Source organism: Dama dama, chromosome 17 (assembly GCF_033118175.1).
Source record: "Dama dama isolate Ldn47 chromosome 17, ASM3311817v1, whole genome shotgun sequence".
Classification (NCBI taxonomy): domain Eukaryota; kingdom Metazoa; phylum Chordata; class Mammalia; order Artiodactyla; family Cervidae; genus Dama; species Dama dama.
In genome coordinates this window covers 31,911,271-31,933,990 of record NC_083697.1, presented here as the reverse complement: position 1 = coordinate 31,933,990, position 22,720 = coordinate 31,911,271, and the positions used below count along the sequence as shown (strand labels likewise).

Genomic DNA, 22,720 nt, shown 5'->3' with positions numbered 1-22,720 from the left:
GCAAATTAAAACAATAAGATACTACTGCTTACTTATTAGAATGGCCGAAATCCAAAACCACTGAATGCAACAGGAATTCTCATTCATTGTTGGCAGGAATGTGTAATGGTACAGCCACTTTGGAAGACAGTTTGTTGATTTCCTATAAAACTAAACATTTTCTTACTATACTCTCCAGCAGTCCTGTTCCTTGGTATTTACCAAAGGTTGAAAACTAATGCCCACAAAGATTTTATAGCAGCTTTACTCATAGTTGCCAAAACTTGGAAGCAACCAAGGTGTTCTTCAGCAGGTGAATGGATAAATTGTGGTTCATCTAGACAATGCAGTATTCAGTTCAGTTCAGTTGCTCAGTTATGTCCGACTCTTTGCAAACCCATGGACTGCAGCACGCCAGGCCTCCCTGTTCATCACCAACTCCTGGAGTTTACTCAAACTCATGTCCATTGACTTGGTGATGCCATCCAACCATCTCATCATCTGTCATCCCTTCTCCTCCCACCTTCATTCATTCCCAGAATCAGGGTCTTTTCCAATGATTCAGTTCTTCACACAGGTGGCCAAAGTATTGGAGTTTCAGCTTCAGCATTAGCCCTTCCAATGAGTATTCAGGACTGATCTCCTTTAGGATGGACTGGTTGGATCTCCTTGGAGTCCAAAGGACTCTCAAGAGTCTTTTCCAACACCACAGTTCAAAAGCATTAATTCTTCAGTGCTCACCTTTCTTCATAGTCCAATTCTCACATCCATACATGACTACTGGAAAAAACATAGCCTTGACTAGATGGACCTTTGTTGATAAAGTAATGTCTCTGCTTTTTAATATGCTGTCTAGGTTGGTCATAACTTTTCTTCCAAGGAACAAGTGTCTTTTAATTTCATGGCTGCAGTCACCATCTGCAGTGATTTTGGAGCCCCCTAAAAAAGTCTGTCACTGTTTCCACTGTTTCCCCATCTATTTGCCATGAAGTGATGGGACCAGATGCCATGATCTTAGTTTTCTGAATGTTGAGCTTTAAGCCAACTTTTTCACTCTCCTCTTGCACTTTCATCAAGAGGCTCTTTAGTTCTTCTTCACTTTCTACCATAAGGGTGGTGTCATCTGCATATCTGAGGTTATTGATATTTCTCCCAGCAATCTTGATTCTAGCTTGTGCTTCATCCAGCCCAGCGTTTCTCATGATGTACTCTGCATATAAGTTAAATAAGCAGGGTGACAATATACAGCCTTGACGTACTCCTTATCCTATTTGGAACCAGTCTGTTGTTCCATGGCCAGTTCTAACGGTTGCTTCTTGATCTGTGTACAGATTTCTGAAGAGGCAGGTCAGGTGGTCTGGTATTCCCATCTCTTTCAGAATTTTCCAGATTTTGTGGTGAGCCACACAGTCAAAGTCTTTGGCATTGTCAATAAAGCTGAATTAGATGTTTTCTGGAACTCTCTTGCTTTTTTGATGATCCAACAGATGTTGGCAATTTGATCTCTGGTTCCTCTGCCTTTTCTAAATCCAGCTTGGACATCTGGAAGTTCACAGTTCACGTATTGTTGAAGCCTGGCTTGGAGAATTTTGAGCATTACTTTACTAGTGTGTGAGATGAGTACAATTGTGTGATTGTTTGAGCATTCTTTGCCTTTCTTTAGGATTGGTATGAAAACTGACCTTTTCCAGTCCTGTGGCCACTGCTGAGTTTTCCAAATTTGCTGGCATATTGAGTGCAGCACTTTCACAGCATCATCTTTTAGGATTTGAAACAGCTCAGCTGGAATTCCATCACCTCCGCTAGCTTTGTTCATAGTGATGCTTCCTAAGGCCCACTTGACTTCACATTCCAGGATGTCTGGCTCTAGGTGAGTGATCAAACCACTGTGATTATCTGGGTCATGAAGATCTCTTTTGTACAGTTCTTCTGTGTATTCTTGCCACCTCTTATTAATATCTTCTGTTTCTGTTAGGTCCATATGATTTCTATCCTTTTTTGAGCTCTTCTTTGCATGAAATGTTCGCTTGATATCTCTAATTTTCTTAAAGAGATCTCTCGTCTTTCCCATTCTATTGTTTTCCTCTGTTTCTTTGCACTGATCACTGAGGAAGGCTTTCTTATCTCTCCCTGCTATTCTTTGAAACTCTGCATTCAATGGGTATATTCTAAAATTCTAAAAGTTCTAATGTTCTAAAAGGTCTTGTAGGTCTTCATAGAACCATTCAACTTCAGCTTCTTCCATGTTACTGGTCGGCACATAGACTTGGATTATCGTGATATTGAATGTCTTGCCTTGGAAACGAACAGAGATCATTCTGTTATTTTTGAGACTGCATCCAAGTACTGCATTTCAGACACTCTTGTTGACTACGATGGCTACTCCATTTCTTCTAAGGGATTTCTGCCCACAGTAGTAGATATAAAGGTCATCTGAGTTAAATTCACCCATTCCAGTCCATCTTAGTTCACTGATTCCTAAAATGTTGACGTTCACTCTTGCCATCTCCTGTTTAACTACTTTCAATTTGCCTTGATTCATGGACCTAACATTCCAGGTTTCTGTGCAATATTGCTCTTTACAGCATTGGGCCTTGCTTCTATCACCAATCACATCCACAACTGGGCGCTGTTTTTGCTTTGGCTCCATCCGTTTATTCTTTCTGGAGTTATTTCTCTACTGATCTCCAGTAGCATATTGGGCACCTACTGACCTGGGGAGTTCATCTTTCAGTGTCCTATCTTTTTGCCTTTTCATACTGTTCATGGGGTTCTCAAGGGAAGAAAACTGAAGTGGCTTGCCATTCCCTTCTCCTATGGACCACATTCTGTCAGACCTCTCCACCATGACCCGTCCGTCTTGGGTGCCCCACACAGCATGGCTCATAGTTTCATTGAGTTAGACAAGACTGTGGTCCATGTGATTAGATTGGTTAGTTTTCTGTGACTGTGGTTTTCAGTCTGTCTGCCCTCTAGAGAAGGATAAGAGGCTTTTGGATGCTTCCTGATGGTAGAGACTGACTGAGGGGGAAACTGGGTCTTGTTCTGATGGGTGAGGCCAAGCTCAGCAAATCTTTAATCCAATTTTCTGTTGATGGGTGGGGCTGTGTTCCCTCCCTGTTATTTACCTGGGGCCAAACTATGGTTGAGGTAATGAAGATAATGGTGACCTCCTTCAAAAGATTCCATGCCTGTACTGCTGCACTCAGTGCCCCCAACCCTGCAGCAGGCCACCACCATCCCACGCCTCCATTGGAGACTCCTGGACACTCACAGGCAAGTCTGGGTCTGTCTCTTGTGGGGTCATGCTCCTTTCTCCTGGGTCCTGGGGCACATAAGTTTCTGTTTATGCCTTCCAAGGGTCTATTTCCCAGTCCTGTGTAAATTCTGGCAGCTCTGTGTTGGGTTAATTGCGACCTCCTCTAAGAGGGCTTATGTCATACCCAAGTCTGCTGCACCCAGAGCCCCTGCCCCTGTGGCAGGCCACTGCTGACCTGTACCTCCACAGGAGACGCTCAAACACAGTTCTATCTCAATCTCTGTGGGCTCCCTGGGTCCTGGTGTGCACAAGGTTTGTTTGAGCCCTCTGAGCATCTCTGGCAGGAATGGGGTTTGATTTTAACCGTGAATTTGCCCCTTCTACCGTCTTGCTGTGTTCATTGGAAGGACTGATGCTGAAGCTGAAACTCCAGTGCTTTGGCCACCTCATGCGAAGAGTTGACTCATTGGAAAAGACCCTGATGCTGGGACGGATTGGGGGCAGGAGGCGAAGGGGACGACAGAGGATGAGATGGCTGGATGGCATCACCAACTCAATGGGCATGAGTTTGAGTAAACTCCGGGAGTTGGTGATCGACAGGGAGGCCTGGCGTGCTGCGAGTTATGGGGTCACAAAGAGTCGGACACGACTGAGCGACTGAACTGAACTGAACCGTCTTGCTGGGGCTTCTCCTTTACCCTTGTACATGGGGTATCACCTCATGGCCACTCCAGCGCCACGCAGCTACTGCTTGGTCCAGACAATGCAGTATTATTGAGCATTAATAAAGAATGAGCTATTAAACCCAGAAAAGTCATGAAAGAATCTTAGATGTGTATTATTAAGTGAAAGAAGACAATTTGAAGAGCCTACATAGTTACATACTGTATATAATATTCTGGTTAGTGGGGAGAGAGGGATGAATAGGTAGAACAGAGAGAGTTTTTGAGGCAATGAAACTATTCTGTATGATACTACACAGTGGGTATGTATCATTATACTTTTGTCAGAACCCATAGAGTGTACACCACCAGAGTGAACCTTAGCATAGAAGTGTAGACTTTGGGTGATAATGATATGTCAGTGTAGTTCATGTAGCAGAATACCAGTATTGTGGGGAATATTGAAAGTGGGAGAGGTTGTGTGTGTGGTAGGGAGCAAGAGGTATGTGGGAATGCTGTACTTTCTGCTCAGTTTTGCTGTGAACCCAAAACTGTTCTTAAAAAAAAAAAAGTGTATTAAAAAATAATAGGAGTCATAAGTAGATGTGTAAGTCACATCTACTTTCTCTGAGAAGGAAAACTTGATACAAGGTGAAATCAGAGGCCCTCAGTCTCGTTAGAGAATTTGCTAGGGTGGACTAAATTAGAAATAGCCTGACCAGGTAGGAGATAACAGGTGATATTTTCCAAATACAGATAACAAAATGGATGTAGCAGAAAAATACAGAAGTATTTGGGAACTTCACCATCCTGGTAGCATATGGAAGCAGGCTTCTTGTTAAATTCTTGACCTACTATGCTCTCCAGTTCATTTAGTAGAAGAGAGGAAACAGTGAGTGACACTGCTAACTTGTACTTAATTCTGACACTTAAGAAAATTATTCAGCTTATTTTAAAAGGAAGGGCTTATTAGATGAAAATGACCTGTCATTTTAGACTGTGACATGCAAGTAAGTGTTCACTAGACATGGTCAAACAACATTCAAAAAGTTGAAGCATATTTCATAGAGCTTATAAGAAAGAAAAGTACTGAATGAATTGAAGGAAGAGTTCATGAAGCCATAAATGTCTGCTACATTTTGAAGGGAACGTTTTTTGTTTTTCCAGCTTCAGTTGCCATTGCTTGGTACATATTCCATCACAGGGGTAGAGACAGCCCTTACTATAGCCCCTATGAATTGGAACAGGAAACTATCTGAACTGAAGGAAGCCACAGATGGGTTAAACATGAGGGAGCCAGAAATAGTTGGTAGTAAGTCTTTTAAATACTGAGGTCCAAAAGCAACCTACCAAACCCTTTCTCTTGGGAAAACACACATACACATAGCATACGTATGAGAAGATAGGCATCTATTAATAGTTTGCAAATCTGAAAATTGCGCAGTTTTTCCTGTTGGTTTTCAAGAAAAACATGTATCTCAGAGTTGGGAAGTCAGAGAATTCTTAGGGTGGCTCTCTGATCCCAAAGAAGTACCTTTTCTTTGTATTTTTTGTAGGAAATATATTGTAAGTTATTCATTGTTGTAAGTAGCATGAGCATATATTTTTCCTGACTAGAACTATAGAGACTATGGAAAACTTGACAAGCTGGAGAAGTACTGGCATACCTCATTTTATTGTGCTTCACTTTATTGCACTATACAGATATTGCATTTTTAAAAATTGAAGGTCTGTGGCAACCTTGTGTTGTCAGATGATAGTTATCACTTTTAAATGACAAAGTTAGCTATGTACATTTTTTAGCCATAATGCTATTGCACACCTAATAGGCTGCAGTATAGTGTAAACATAACTTTTGTATGCACTGGGAAACAAAAAGTTCATGTGACTGACTTTATTACTATATTCACTGTATACTGGTGGTCTGGAACCAAACCTGCCGTATCTCTGAGCTATGCCTGTACAAGGGATAGTTTCATGATTAAATATAACATGAAATTAAAATGAGACTTCTTCAGATTGTCTCAGTTTTGGCTAAGAACTTCCAAGGTTAGGCAATATAGGTGTCAAAATTACTCCCATATTTTAAGGCAGGGTCCTGGAGTAGCTTACGTATGACATGCTAAGAGACAGAAAATTTCTTCCATCAGCATTAGCTCATTTATTGTCTCTCAGCCATATAAGGAAGAGAAAAGAATTCATGTGAAAGGGCAAAAATGATTTGGAAGGAGAATTTCTTTGGAGTTGTCAGTGTGCTGTATATGCCTTTCGTACTTCCTGGTAAGAATGATGGAAACACTTAGCCCTCATCTGAAGTCAAGAGAAGAACAGTCAAAAAGCTTTAAATATTTTCTCTGGAACTTGGAAGACTCAAGGTCTGTTATCTGAAATAAATTAAAAAAAAATTGTGGCAAGAGGCTGGCTAGAACAGCCTGTCTGATGGCAGAATGAAATAGAGCAAAGTTTAGTGGCGAGAGGGATGCTAATGTGTTTCTATGGACCAAAGGTGGAGACTGCAAAGGGATACAGTTGTTGGTCATCTTCAAAGGAGTTTAACCAAAGAGATCCATCTGGAAAAGTAAGATGACCCTGGTGGAAGCCAAGGGCTGTCTTAATTGGTCAGTTGTAGAAAGAGTCATTCCTTTAAAGGAACTGCAGATAGGACATCCCTATTGGGTCAGAGGATTCTTTGTGAAATCCATAGAAATTCTCCACTCAAGAAGTAATTCAGATTCTAAAGGATGCTATACCCAAAGGACACTAGTGTTAGACATCAATTGCAACAGTTCTGGTTGTATAAAATGTAGTCTTTTCTTCCAAATGTCTCCTCTTTTCTAGGCTGGACAGTTGAAGGGACTTGAAATAGTAGCTAGTGTGCGATGAGAAGAGATGGAAGATGGAAGGGAGAAGAAGGAAGCCCCTCATTCCTTCCCTACTGCAGATTTAAATTCCTGTAGTAATAATGGCAGTCAAGCCAGTGGTGATGACCTCTGTCTAGGGTTGGGTTTGATGGTTTAGTCTGCAGCATCTTGAACCTGATATAAGGAAAATGGTGACCAGATCAGTTCTGCTGCATGGATTTGGACATAATGTCAAACCATAAATCTCTGAAAGTGTTTTCTAGTTTTCTTGATATTATTAGTTCTTTATATTAATAGTTTTCTGACCTAATATCCTTTTAATAAATTCCTTATCATTATAAATTAATCAGAATTGATTTATATGACTTGCAATGAAATCAGTCAATCTGTATCAGGAGTTTGCAAGAAAACAGACCATCAGGGAAGTGGGTCAATCTGGGGATGAAAAATCTGACCTAATGAGGCTGAAAGCAAATGAAAACCCAGTTGATTCTAAGGAGTAGATTAAGTATGCAAGGGTGGAACAGTTAATAAAAAATTAACTCTGATTTCTTGGATGTAAGTATTGAAGGCAAAGCCTTGGGGAATCACAAGATTTTTGCCATAGAAGAGTATTAAAATAGATGATCATTCAAAGCCTGTGGGCATAAATGATCTCTTCTGAAAGTTCTGGACAGTTTAATGAAAGAGAATGGTAAATTCTGCTACTCCGTGATGTTGAGTCTCTAGTTCAACTTCTCTGACATTCTCCTCTTTCTCTCAATGGTTGTGAGATGGCTACTGCAGCTCCAGCCTGTTGTGCCCTAACACAGTATCCAAAAGCAGGAAAGAAAGGATATTTTCTTTTTTGTTTTCCAATTGAAGTACAGTTGATTTGCAATGCTGTGTTAGTTTCTGGTATATAGCAAAGTGATTCAATTACTATATATATATATATATATATAATGTAGCTGTTGTTTAATTGCTCAGTCGTGTCCAACTCTTTGCGACCCCATGGACTGCAGCACACCAGGCTTCCCTGTCCTTCACCATCTTCCAGAGCTTGCTCAAACTCATGTCCATTGAGTCAGTGATGCCATCCAACCATATCATCCCCTGTCGTCCCCTTCTCCTGCCCTCAATCTTTTTCGGTGTCAGGGTCTTTTCAAATGAGTCAGCTCTTCACATCAGGTGGCCAAAGTATTGGAGCTTAAGCTTCAACATCAGTCCTTCCAAAGAATATTCAGGACTGATTTCCTTTAGGATTGACTAGTTTGATCTCCTTGCAGTCCAAGGGACTCTCAAGAGTCTTCTCCAACACCACGGTTCAAAAGTATCAGTTCTTCAGTGCTCAGCCTTCTTTATTGTCCAACTCTCACATCCATACATGACTACTGGAAAAACTCATAGCTTTAACTATACGAACCTTTGTCAGCAAAGAAATGTCTGCTTTTTAATACTCTGTCTAGTTTTGTCATAGCTTTTCTTCCAAGGAGCAAGCATCTTTTAATTTCATGGCTGTAGTCACCATCTGCATTGATTTTGGGGCCCAAGGAAAAAAAGGTCTGTCACTGTTTCTATTGTTTCCCCTTCTATTTTCCATAAAGTGATGGGACTGGATACCATGATCTTCATTTTTTTAGTGTTGAGTTTTAAGCCAGCTTTTTCACTCTCCTCTTTCATCTTCATCAAGAGGCTCTTCAGTTCCTCTTTGGTTTTCTGCCATTAAATTGGTGTCATCTGCATATCTGAGGTTATTGATATTTCTCCCGGCAATCTTGATTCCAGCTTGTGCTTCATCCAGCCCAGCGTTTCTCATGATGTACTCTGAATATAACTTAAATAAGCAGGGTGACAATGTACAGTCTTGATGTACTCCTTTCCCAGTTTGGAACCAGTCTGTTGTTCCGTGTCAAATTCTAACTATTGCTTCTTGACCTGCATACAGGTTTCTCAGGAGGCAGGTGAGGGGATCTGGTATTCCTATCTCTTTAAGAATTTTCCGTGGTTTGTTGTGATCCACACAGTCAAAGGCTTTAGCATAGTCAGTGAAACAGAAGTACGTGTTTTTCTGGAATTCTCTTGCTTTTTCTATGATCCAACAGATGTTGGCAATTTGATCTTCGGTTCCTCTGTCTTTCTAAATCCATCTTGAACATCTGGGAGTTCTCTGTTCATTTACTGTTGAAGCTTAGCTTGGAGAATTCTGAGCATTACTTTGCTAGCATGTGAAATGAGTGCAATTTTGCGGTAGTTTGAACATTCTTTGGCATTGCCTTTCTTTGGGACGTGTGTGTGTGGGTGTGTGTGCGTGCGCGCATGTGCGTGCGCACACTAAGTCGCCTCAGTCTTGTCCAACTCTTTGCAACTCTATGGACTGTAGCCCTCCAGGCTCCTCTCTCCATGGGGATTCTCCAGGCAGGAATATAAGAGCGGATTGCCATGCCCTCCTCCAGGGGATCTTCCCAACCCAGGAACTGAGCCCACGTCTCCTACATTTGCAGGAAGATTCTTTACTGCTAACACTACCCTGGAAGCCCCATATATATTATATACCAATATACCAATATATTTGCCAATGTGTACATATCCTTTTTCATTTTCTATTATAGTTTCTTACAGGATATTGAATATAACTCCCTGTGCTATACAGTAAGACCTTATTATCTATTTTATTTATTTATACAAAATTTTCTTTTATATTGGAGTATGGTTGATTAGCATTGTGTTAGTTTCAGGTATATAGCAAAGTGATTCAGTTATACAAGTATCTATTTCAAATTCTTTTCCCATTTTGGTTATTATGGAACATTGAGCAGAGATTCCTGTGCTATACGGTAGGACCTTGTTATTTATCTTTGTTATATAGTAGTGTGTATCTGCTAATTCCAAACTCCTACTTTATCTCTCTCCTACCCTCTTTCCTGTTTGGTAGCCATAAGTTTGTTTTCTATGTCTGAATGTATGTTTCATAAATAAGTTCATTTGTGCCATATTTTAGACTTCATATATAAGTGATATCAGATGGTATGTCTTTTTCTAACTTACTTCATTTAGTATGATAATTTCTAGTTGCATTCATGTTGCTGCAGATGACATTCTTTCATTCTTTTTTTTTTTGGCTGAGTAATATTCCATTGTGTATGTGTACTGCATTTAGGTTGTTTTTCTGTCTTGGCTATTGTGAATATTGCTGCTATTAACCTAAGGGTGCATGTATTGTTTTGAATTAATAGTTTTGTCAGGACATATGCCCAGGAGTGGAGTTGCTAGATCATATGGTGATTCTGATTTTCCTCTTCATGGATCACTGCCTTGTTGTGACGAAGGGGCTTGCATCACTCAATGCAGCCTTGAGCCATGCTGTGCAGGGCCACCCCAGACAGACAGGCCATAGTGAGGATGTCTGACACAGTGTGGGCCATTGGGGAAAGAAGTGGCATGCCACTCCAGTGTTCCTGCCTGGAGAACCCCATGGGCAGTATGAAAAATCAAAAAGTATGATACTGGAAGATGAGCCTCTCAGGTCAGAAGGCGTTTGGTATGCTACCAGGGAAGAGCTTCAGAAAGAATGAAATGACTGGGCCAAAGCAGAAATAGCTCTCGGTTGTGTATGTGTCTGGTGGTGAAAGTAAAGTCCAATGCTGTAAAGAACAGTATGCATAGGAACCTGGAATATTAGGTCCATGAACAAGGCAAATTGGAAGTGGTCAAGCAGGAGATTGCAAGATTGAACATCAACATCTTAGGAATCAGCGAACTAAAATGGACAAGAATGGGTGAGTTTAATTTGGATGACAATTACATCCACTACTGTGAGCAAGGATCCCTTAGAAGAAATGGGGTATCCCTCATAATCAACAAAAGAGTCTGAGATGCAGTATTTGGGTGCAGTGTCAAAAATGACAGAATGATGTTTGTTTGTTTCCAAGGTAAACCATTCAACATCATAGTACAACAATTTTTAGTTTTCTGAGGAACCCCCATACTGTTTTCCCCAGTGGCTGCACCAGCTTACATTCCCACCAACAGTGTAGGAGAGTTCTTTTGTCTCCACACATGCACTCTCTAGCATTTGTTATTTGTAGACTTAAAAAAAATTAATTATTTTAATTGGAGGCTAATTACTTTACAATATTGTGGTGGTTTTTGCCATACATTGACATGAATCAGCCATGGGTGTACATGTGTCCCCATCCTGAACCCCTGTCCCACCTCCCTCCCCATCCCATCCCACAGGGTTGTCCCAGTGCACCAGCTCTGAGTGCCCTGTTTCATGCATCGAACTTGGACTGGTCATCTAGTTCACATATGGTAATGTACATGTTGCAATGCTGTTCTCTCAAATCATCCCGCCCTTGCCTTCTCCCTCAGAGTCCAAAAGTCTGTTCTTTACATCTGTGTCTCTTTTGCTGTCTAGCATATAGGGTCATCATTACCATCTTTCTAAATTCCATATATATGCGTTCATATACTGTACAGGTGTTTTTTAATGATAGCCATTCTGAATGGTGTGAGGTGGTACCTTTTTGTAGTTTTGATTTGCATTTTCTAATAATTAGCAGTGTTGAGCATCTTTTCATGTGTCTATTGACCATCTGTATTTCTTCTTTGGAGAAATGTCTGTTTAGGTCATGAAGAATTTTATTTTTAAGGTCAGGTTCTGAAATTTTATTATAGTTTAAGCAGGCCTATAAAAAGAATTTTATTGATAGAAATGGAGAAAAGGATAAAAATGTTATTTAATAACAGTAAAATAATGAGGCTATTGTTTTCCTTCTTCTATTTTTATTTTTTGGCCACATTGTGTGGCCTGCAGGATCTTAATTCCCTGATCAGGGATAGAACTTGTGTCCTCCTGCAGTGGACGCATGAAGTCTTAACTACCACCAAGAAAGTCTCTCCTTTTTTATTATTAAATGCCTAATATACTTACAAATTCTTTCTAAAAAGACCTTGAAACTTCAGAGAAGAAAAATGGTCTATCCTTGGGTTTAAGTGATAGAATGAGTGCATTCTGGTTTAATAGCATTCCAGAGAGGAAATATTTAGGGCTTTTATTACACAGTTCAATATTTGTCAGCAATGGAGATGATTGACTAAAGAACATATAAATATAACCTGCATTTAATGGTATATTATTCAGAATAGGTGTTTCTCAGACTGCGTATGGAATATTGAGTTTAAGAATACTTAGCAATATGTTATTAGGAATAAAGAGGACATGGTGGTAAGGGAGAAAGAGGTGTGTCAGGCAGCTTCAGCTCGCAGAGGGACTGAATTTTGTGATGCTCTACAGAGAACAGAACCAGGGAGGCAAACTCTAGTTTTAGCCATAAGGAAAAATTTGACCCCTCTGCAAAGCATTTAAAGAATGTTAAAAATGGCCTTGCCTTCAAAATGCTGTGGTCCAGTGATAATTTTGAAGAATCAGATTAAATAATGCACATGAAAGTACTTTTAAAAATGTCAACTATGATATATGTGAAAGTTGCTATTGTCTCCCTGAATTCTTTTTCTCAAAGGAAGTGTGTGAAAGTGTTAGTTGCTCAGTCGTGTCTGACTCTGTGACTCTATGGACTGTAGCCTGCCAGGCTCCTCTGTCCACAGAATTCTCCAGGCAAGTACACTGGAGTGGGTTGCCATTTCCTACACCAGGGAATCTTACCAACCCAGGGACTGAATCCTGGTCTCCCACATTGCAGGCAGATTCTTTACCATCTAAGTCACCAGGGAAGCCCATTTTCTCAAAGAAAATAGATGGAAAAATATTAAAGAAACAAACACCAGAGGGCATTGTGGTAGCGTTTAGAAAACAATGACAGTCCAAGACGTTTGAAGACAGTTAATGTATCTTAAGAAATAATTTTTTTTCCTTCTAAGAAGTGATGGTATTGCTTTTATTCAGGTATTATTCACCCTGTTAACTGGCATTCTTAAAGATTTCTAATAATTACAGGTCACAATATCCTTAAAAAAACACACCTGTGTATCTTACTCTGTTAAAGAATGCAAACATTTATCTGGTGGATTTTTTGTTTCATATTTTTCTTCTGGAGGGGTTAAGTTCCATTTCAGTTTTGTTTCAGTGGCTTTGTGCCCTAGAAATACTATAACTTGTTTTGCCCCTAGTATTTAAAAAAGTAACATATTAGGGAATTTTCTGGTGGTTGGTTCAATGATTAGGACTTGGAGCTCTCACTGCTGGTTAGATCCCACAAGCCAAGAGGCACAGCCAAAAAAAAATCCGGTAACATTTTGGAGAGGGATGAATTGAGAGTTTGGGGCTAGCAGATGCAAACTATTATATGTAGAATGGATACACAACAAGGTCCTATTATATAGAACAGGTAAATATATTCAATATCCTATAATAAACCATAATGAAAAAGAAAAAAATTTAAAAGTAACATTTAAAAAGTAACAGATGACAATTAGAGCTGTCAAGAAAACCATACCGTTGACAGTAGTTTGCAGATTATTTTTTGTGTCTCTGAACTGCAGTTTTTAAATGGAAGTTTTCTGTATATTAGCAAATGAATTATTGTTGCATGATTTTTATTGTTTCTGGAGTATTCTGTAAAAACTCAGCGTTATTTCTTACTTTAAGAGAGAGCTATTTGGGTAACTTAGACATTAGATGTACATTTTGGAGAATTATACTATTTAAATTCACTAGGAATTTCTGGGAACCTGGATGAGAAAAAAGGCCTTTGCTGCTAAAGGAATGATAATGGTTAACTCTTAAACCCCATACATATCACCCTGAGTTTTCACTGATTTCATAAATATTCCCAGCAGCTTTGTTAAGAATAATGAGACTTTTTTTGTTTTTCAAATCAGAGAAGCAGTTGTGGAAAAATAGAAGACTGATAGAGGCAGGGATGGTGAGCAGGAGTATTTGGAGAGAGAGAGGGAAACTACTGCCTCACAGCTTAGTTAATTGTCATTAACCTAGTTATTAATTTTACTAATTAACTTTATTAGTTAATAGTTTTAACTAATTAATATTACTAATTAAAAATAATATTCATAATGGCTATTCTAAGTTATTAGGGTTAGATTTGCATTTCTTTACATAGGAAAAAAAGAGGGGTATAGAAATGTTTTGGAAAAATTTCATTCAAAATGTCTAATATGAACTATCCGGAGACTTGTTGAAGGAGGAAACAGACAAATTGGGCTCCATCTTGAAAGCAGGACTCCATCTTGGGACTGTGGACTTTGAGCTTTGTGCCCAGTATCTATGGAAACGACATATCAACTGGAAAACCAGACTGCCTGGGTAGAAGAGCCCAGGGCTCGTACCTAGACTCTCCATTGCCTAAAAAAATACCCTAATTATCTGTGTAACCAAATAGAATAATAAATTCTATTATGCTTATTGGGGTATGACCACAGGCCTATTGATAATTGTCCACTGTTAACTACCTAGGCTTAAGGCATCTGAACCATGGGTTAACTTTGATTGTATCTTTCTTTTCCTTTGTTCAGACTAGTTTCAGGGAATTTGGGGAGGTAGGTTTGGACGGGTACACTTAGGGTATATAAAGTTTTCACAAAAACTGGTCAGGGTCCTTGGCTAAGAGGAGACTCTGCCTTGGGCCCACCAGTGTAATAAACTGCACTCTGCTATCTGCATTGTCCTAAAACTTCTGAGTGAGTTTGTTTCCCGGAACTTGTGGCTACAACATTGTGAGGATAAATTTTGGTATCACACAACATGTATCCATTGAGCATTTCTAATAGAAGGGTAGATTCAAGGATTGTTCTACCTTTAAGGAGTTTACCAACATAGACTTGAAAATAACAATGGAAGAAGCTGTATGTGGTAAGATTTCATTAAAGATACTAAGAGCCAAAGGAGATCAGGGAATAAATACAGCTTTCGTGGCTTCCAAGATCTGAGAGGAGGTGGGTCTCAAGCTAAACCTAGGAAGGACTGAGGAAGCCAAGGAGAGGAGGGCAGGGCGTGATGAGCAAGAACAGAACTAGCGTAGGGAATGGCATGAGAAAGGCTAACCACACATGGGGTGCATCCTATCCCCCACAATGCCGACAAAGGGAGCCTTTATAGATGGATTAACTGGCTTCTATTTCTAATGAAAGAGAATTTAAATAGAAATATAAGTTTCTACTTTGAGATATTACTACCTTCCTCAGCCAAAACTTCAGAGAAGTTTATCTTCTCTCAGAGTTCAGTGTGGTAAACGTTAAAAAAAAACAAAACCCCAAACTGGTAGATTTCAGAAATTATGCTAAACTGAGAAATAGTCTTTGTTACTCTGATCTGAATTATCTATGTTATTCTTAAACTGTCCATTGTAAAATCTGTTAGTATAATAGTTTGAGAACTCTCATTTTGCTTTTCATATAAATCTTATTGTCTATTATGTCTTGCAACTATTAATAGCTTTATTTACATTTATATAAGTACATTGTTCTTTGTAATTTCTAGTTAAATATAGAAAATAGATTAATACAAATTATTAATAGATTATTTAGTACAAATTTAGTAAATAGATGTTCACATTGTACATTGTGATAGTTATGAAAGAAAAAAGGGGGACTTATTTAATAAAAATGGAAATTAGAGAGTATAAATATATTTTCTTTTAAAAAATCTTTACATATATGTATACACTCATTTATATAGTTTCTGATATCCCACTACTTGTGATTATAGTTCACAGTGGTGAAGTGGAGCTAAGAGAAATTAACAGGTATTAAAATTATTTAGCAACTAATTAAGGAAGAGTAGCTTGTTACTTATTGTAAATTGTGTTACATATATGATGTACGTTTTAATGATATATGTATCTTATTACAGTCTACATATACATAATGATTTTTTTCTGGTAAAAAGCTTTTTATTATGGAAAAACTTAAACATATACAACAGTAGAGAGAGCAGTATAATGAAACCCCATATATTTATCACCCCACCTAAAAAATTATAAACATATAGACAATCTAGTTTTATTTATGACCCCTTTATTCCCCACTTCCAGCTCTCCAGAACTAGTTTTAAACAATGCCCAAACATCATATGACTATTCATAAACATATCAACAATCATAGTTATTTAACATAGGAGATATTGATATATTTTATAGATGCAAATGCTATAATCTTTATAGCTATTTAATATTAGGTGTTAACTGCAAATATGTGTTTAAACTCATGGCTATCATTATTCATCATATCAGGAATGGATTAACCAGACAGATTCAGATTTAGTCAGCTAGTATTCCAAATTGTTCCTGGTGTTGTCAAAAGAGCAGGACTGTCCGAATGCTGTTAATAATAATAAAACAACAATCAGTATAATTTTCATGGTAAATTTCACCAAAACCTACAAATAATTTTTTTTGTTTGTTTCAAGATTCAGTTTAATATTTCTGTACAGATACCTACTTTGCAAAGCCTAATTTCTTTTATCTTGTCAACCACTTCCATTCATGACGTTATTAATATTTCATATGGTGTTAGTAAGCTGGGAGAAAATTGCGGATGCTCACTTAACTCCTGTTGCCCATTGGTGTTATAGAGAAGTAGAGCACTCCACTACAGTTGAGACTGTACTGTGATTTTCATCTTGGGCTAACTGTTCTTGGCTCTCCTGTAGCTTAGAGAAAATTGGGCATCAAGAAAGTGAGTGGTTGATGTGTTGGAATGTTGCTTTCAGAGAATTTAAAGACTTCTACTGTTTTAGAAATGTGGAAGCTTCTCCTGGACCTTACTGTTGGAGCTGTGAAATCCCTGGCATTAGCAGGTTGCCAGCATACATACTGTTTTCACCCAGGATCTGGAGCTACACTTTCTGATGGAAGAACTTCTGCGGCCTTTCTGCACCATAAGTCAGGGTCATTGCACCTTAAGAGGCCAACTGGGTGTTGTGTTCCCTCCACTTCCTTGCTACTATGCAGTTGGTATGGCAGGAGGGTCTAACCTCAATCGTACTTCCTGTTCCTGTATAGTCAGCGTCCCTGGGGAGACCCATCCTCTGCCTTCTCTTTTGCCACCTTTCTAGCTGTGTGGGCAGTCAGCTGGTTTTCTTGGTGAGCCAGGGGGAAGCAGGAGACCTCATTCAGGTGGTCTACCCCTCGGCCTCCATTTTACCGCTGATTATCAGGTCTACATGGTATAGTGTGGGAGTCTTGCCCAGGTATTGATAAAGTAGTGCAACATTTTCCGTTTGGCTGCTACTTAGTAGGCCTTGTGGATATATTCCATGACTCAGAAAAAGAGTGCTGGAGGAGCTATGAATGCCAGTAAGGCTCTAAAGTGAAAGTGAAAGTTGCTCAGTCATGTCCGACTCTTTGCAGCCCCATGGACTGTAGCCTTCCAGGCTCCTCTGTCCATGCAATTCTCCAGGCCACAATACTGGAGTGGATAACTGTTCTCTTCTCCAGGGGATCTTCCCAACCCAGGGATCAAAGGTCTTCCACATTGCAGGCAGATTCTTTACCGTCTGAGTCACTAGAGAAGCCCAGTAAGGCCCTAAGTCCTAATCCAACTCCTAATGTGATGAATACTACTTACAGGGTTATTGAGATTGTACAAGATATTGTGGGGCTTACACACTAAGTTACTCCATGTAGCTTAAAGAATAATGCTTATTTTTCCTTTTCTTTTTTTTTTTCTCTATAAAATCTTCACTTTGTAATAGCTAGGAAGTAAAGCAACTTTATATCTGTATGGATTAGTTTCAGGTTAGCTCCTAACCACTGTTAGGATCCCAGAAAAAGGCTGAGTGAAGTCAAGAGATTAGGAAAAGTGTGGACAGGGAGAGACCTTATGAAAAGGAAGGAAGGAGAGCCCAGGAAGAGCAGGGAGTGGGGAGGGACTCATGAGAAGGAGCAGAGTGCAGATAGTCATAAACAGAACTCAAGGATCGCTGGGGAGGTGGCTCAGACAGAGCCCACACATTCCACCCCTGTGCTTTTGTTATTCGCTGGACTTCTGCTCATGGATTTCTTTTGTAGAAAGAGCTCTGCAACTTTAAAATAGAGGTCTAAAAGCAAGGGCTATGACAGATAGTTATGGTCATTGTCAGTACCCCCAGATAATTAGAAACATTTGGAGAAAGAACTACCTCTACCTTAAAACACCACCTTGTGTGCGATGTTACAACTCCATTGTAGGCAGAGTCTACTGCCTCCTGGAAGAGCAGAGGCCTCTGCCAACCTGTAAAACTTGTCTGAACTTGATGTCTCTCTCATTGAACTTGCCGTTACTCTTGATACAGAAGATGTCTTATGTGGCCAATTCAGTATAGCTCATGGGTGTCCACGTCTCTGCCTTTGACGTAGTCTGATGTATTTCTTATAGGGTTCTGGATTCAGATCTTCATCCATAGGCTCCTTCTGTGAGTGTTTTAGGAGACAGCTGCATGTCCAACGTGAAGGCCTCAGGGTAGAAGTATATACACTTTCACCCACTTGATACTGAATGACATGCTTGGTAACTGAACTGTAGGGAACTCGGCCACCCAGGTGCTCAAGCTGCTCTGTGATCTTGGGAATTTCTTCTTGCCTCATTTCAGTCAGATAAGCACAGCTTGTGTAGACTTTTTACTTTTTCTCCATCAGCTGAGTTTTTGGAGGGAACTCAAATCTCTCATAGTCCTGATCATACCACTGCTTGTAGATATAGGTCTCCCTATCATCCTCTGCCATCAGGGCATCAGAATCCATGCCCCCACCAAGGCCTAGTTTTCTGACAGAACTTTCTAGACCTTTACTTTGCTGTGAATGTATGAAAAGCTACATGTCCTCACATTTGCCTACTAGGAACAGCTCCAAGAGGTCTGATGTGATGTCATCCAGGTACTGTCTGCATTGAGTGCACTTCAGAGGGTTGGTCTTGGAGGACACCACTGTTTTAGTTTGAGCTGTTTTTTCTTTTTCTCAGTTGGGTCTTTGGATGTAGTTTTGCATCTCTTCTCCTCTCTGCTGGCACTTTAATCTTGGACTTCCAGTTTCCAGAATTTTTTATCCTTATCTGTGTAATGAGAAACTTGTGATTTTACTCTTTCAGGTTATTTTTCTTCAGGTCTCTGGCAGCTAGAATCTTTGGGCTGTCTTCTGTGTTTCTTTCCATCTTTCTTATCTCCTTTATCCATTTCAGCCTGAACTTTTGGTTCTGTGTGGCTCCTCCCTAGATTTCTGTTTAGGTATTGGTTCTTTGCTTGACTTCTATATCTCTTCCTCTCTTTGTTCTTCCATTTCCAAGTGTGTTGTATGGATTTTACTCTTTCTGGTTCTTCTGCAGCAAGTGGTCTAGCAACTGGTTCTCTGGATGTGACTTTATGGTTTTTTTCCTCTTGGTTCTTTTCTTCTTCATTGATAAAATTGTCCAATTTTGATCTTTCAATTCCTTCCTCGGGTCTCCTTGCGGAACGAGATGTGATGGTGGTCTGCCCGGTAGTTTACCTTATAATCCTGGGTTGGCCTAAACTTTGTTTCTCATCAGACTGGCTTTTTCTAGGTATACAAAGTTTAGAAACAAGTTTGGGGGACTCGTTTTCCTTTGCTGTCCTCATTCTGCAGTCTTTACCACTTGTTTTCTAGACATCCATTCACTTCCCAACTGAAAGCCTGAACTCTGTTCTCCAAAGACAGATCTTTATATAAAAAGGATTTGATTTTAGCCAGGTAGCCCTCCACTGATAATTCTTCTTTATGTAATTTACATAGTCACATAACTGCTTCTTTATTTCTGTTTGCAGAAATCCATGCAAGAGATTCAGTTTCTTCTTCACACATTCCTTTTCTATTAAGCTATCTGAAAACACAGGGAGTCTGCTCTCAAACTGCAAAGAAAATCGTCTTCACCTCACTCAGCAGGGATGATTTCCTTTCTTTTTATTGAAGTTCCTTTTGATATGTTGCAGTGAACACATTTGCAAAGTAGGAAGTTCATGTAGTAGAGATATTTTCTCAGGTTTCTTCCCCAGGAAATATCCTGGGTCTTCACACTGTGGATCTATTTTCTTCTTTTGCAACATTTATTCTCTGCTTCATATTCCTGTCATTTAACTGTATGCTTTTCCCCTGCCTCTTTTGTGATATATTTTCTTTTTGTTGTCTTTTTGCATTTTCTCTATTTAATACTGTTCTTGGTGTTTTGTCCTTTGCTCCTGTTGACTAGTGCTGTGGTTATTTTAACCAAAATCATTGATCCTAGTCTTACTCCCCAGTTACTAGGGATCCTATAATTGGGACACTTTTATAAATCAGTTCTTAGGGTCTATGCCAAGAGAGCACAATGTAGCTGAAATTGTAGACTTGAATTACTTACAGGATACCCATGAAAAACCTAGAAAATGAGAGAGTTGGGACATCCTTGACATATTGGACATCTGCCCCCCATTGCTCACATTTTCATGGTTTTCATTTGAATCTGATAATGAAGGGCCTGGAGTGGGCCTTCTATGTCAATTGCAGACCACAATGATTCCAGATCCAGGGCAATAATGTACCAAAGGAACCTGACATTATAATCTAGAAATCACTCTCTCTCCAGAGTAGCCCCAACTGAGTTAAAAATTGTTTATGAAGGGGAAAATGTGTGTCAGTTTATACCATCACTCTATTTTGGAACAATGTATGGAAATCAACTCTGAATATTCATTGGAAGGACTGAAGCTGAAGCTCCAATACTTTGGCCATCTGATGTGAAGAGCTGACTCATTGGATAAGACCCTGATGCTGGGAAAGATTTAGGGCAGGAAGAGAAGTGGGTGACAGAGGATGAGATGGTTAGATGGCATCACTGACTCAGTGGACATAACTTTGAGCAAAGAGAGAGTGAGTTAGTGAAAGAGAGAGAAGGTAGTGAAAGACAGTGAAAGACTGTCTGGGAGATAGTGAAAGACAAGGGAAGCCTAGTGTGGTGCAGTCCATGGAGTCTCAAAGAACCAGACATGACTTAATATACTCCATGATATTATGGAGATAGAGTAGGAAGGTTTCTTTTTTCCAAATGGCCACTATTTAATCTTTTAAGGGTTTTGAGTACTTCTGATAATGTGGAAAGTGTCAGAAAAGACAAACTGATTAGTTTTCAACATCAAATGAAAATAGAATCTTTGTAAAGATTTTTCAGACTGCTCACTCATTTGGTAATTTACCTTTTTCCTCGGTACATTAGGTCAAATGCCTCATTGACTTTGTCAAAAGGTAGGGTATGGGATACCAATGCATCCAAATCCAATTTCTTATTCTTGTAGTCAGCAGCCAGCTTTGGAACAGAAGTGACACCTTTCCAACCTGTAATTGCCCAAAATGTCAAATAAACACATGGGTCTTGACGTGAAGGGATAGTTTAACCAGCGTTTGTCAAATGAGTGAAATTTTTAGGTCAGATATGGGTTATTTCAAATAGATTATCCCCCTGCCATCTTTAATTTTTTTTTTGGTATTTTTAATCTATTAAATTTTTTCTTCAAGAGTAAAATTCAAGATTATTTTCTATTTCTAGATAAGGAATTATTTGTTTGGTCTATTTTAATGTAAATTGGATTTCAATTTGCAAATTCCAGTTATCCTTCTATAAAAATTCTGTTTACTTTCAAGTAACCAATAGAATAAATAGCTTTCATGTAGTCTTCAGATATGTTCTAGGTACTCAATATTTAAAAAAATATTTTTTCTTTCAGCAACATTCATTTTGATAATTTGAGTACTACTAGGAGAAGGCAATGGCACCCCACTCCAGTACTCTTGCCTGGAAAATCCCATGGACGGAGGAACCTGGTAGGCTGCAGTCCATGAGGTCGCTAAGAGTTGGACACAACTGAGAGACTTCACTTTCACTTTTCACTTTCATGAGCTGGAGAAGGAAATGGCAACCCACTTTAGTGTTCTTGCCTGGAGAATCCCAGGGACGGGAGAGCCTGGTGGGCTGCTGTCTATGGGGTTGCACAGAGTCGGACACGACTGAAGTGACTTAGCAGCAGCATGAAGAAAAAAGAAAACAAAAACTGACCACCAAAGCTTGTTCCAGTTAGAGTACGGCCCATTAATAGCTCCACTGCAGAAACATTCAATCCATTGTCACCAACGTTTACTCCAATGATAGTGCATACTCCCCAGCCTACTGTTACACTGTCCAGGGCTGCTCTCTGGAAAGTCAAACAAAAAAAGATTAGCTGAGTAGGTAGAAAAGTAGAACATGAACTGCAATGTGAGTGTGGTCAATGCTTCAGGGAAAATTTACACAATTCTGCATTATGACCTTATGGTCATAATACATATTGAGACTTGAGTCACTTATGTTCTGTTTCAGATAGCACATCCAATAAAATTTTGAACATCATCAAAAATGATATTTAAGTAAATCTATGGCTGATTCATATCAATGTATGACAAAACCCACTGAAAAAATAAAAAAAAAAAAAAAAAAAAAAATGATATTTAAGTGTCTGGGTCCAGAGGGATTGGGTAGAGAGGGAGGTGGGAGGGGGGATCAGGATGGGGAATACATGTAAATTAAAAGAATAAATAAATAAAATGAATAATAAAAAATAAACTTATTTTGCTATAAATATAAAAAAATGGTATTTAAGTGAAACAAAACATATTTTACTCTGTTTAACACCACAGTTATGCTGAACCTATAGTGTATTTCATTGTATGTCAAGAAAAATACACATACATGAAGTTAAGGAAAGATGTATAGACGATATTGTAAACTCGAATCAACAAGTTTTTGACCATCTACAATGGAATATGCAAACATATTTGCAATTCCAGAGGCTTAGGATCCAAATTAAGTCATGAAGAGAGAGTGAATAAGTAAATATGAAGCATATACTATGAACTTAATAGATCTCAATGTAGAGATAAATTAAAAGAAATACTATTTAAAACAGAAGACAAAACAGTCAAACAGAAAATGACAGTGGCTGCTGCTCATTAAACATTTCATCTGCTTCCCTATAGTTTTTAGCTCTCCTGCAGTTATATAGAGTC

At 39.1% G+C, this 22,720-nt stretch overlaps 1 protein-coding gene, 1 long non-coding RNA gene and 1 pseudogene across 4 annotated transcripts in view; 1 reads left to right on the top strand and 2 right to left on the bottom strand.

The window, feature by feature from the left end:
- The window catches only part of LOC133071703 (uncharacterized), a 178,003-nt gene that overhangs the window by 7,959 nt on the left and 147,324 nt on the right, over positions 1-22,720 (top strand). The gene's annotated exons all lie outside the window — the stretch shown is intronic.
- The window catches only part of ADH4 (alcohol dehydrogenase 4 (class II), pi polypeptide), a 33,805-nt gene continuing 26,670 nt past the window's right edge, over positions 15,586-22,720 (bottom strand). The window contains exons 7-9 of the mRNA XM_061164354.1: positions 21,735-21,870; positions 20,878-21,016; positions 15,586-16,037 (exon numbers count right to left, since the gene is read on the bottom strand). Of these exons, the coding sequence (XP_061020337.1) occupies positions 16,013-16,037; positions 20,878-21,016; positions 21,735-21,870 (300 nt within the window). The 3' untranslated portion in view covers positions 15,586-16,012. The remainder of the gene's footprint in view (positions 16,038-20,877; positions 21,017-21,734; positions 21,871-22,720) is intronic.
- Positions 18,213-20,689, bottom strand: LOC133071562 (DNA (cytosine-5)-methyltransferase 1-like; annotated as a pseudogene).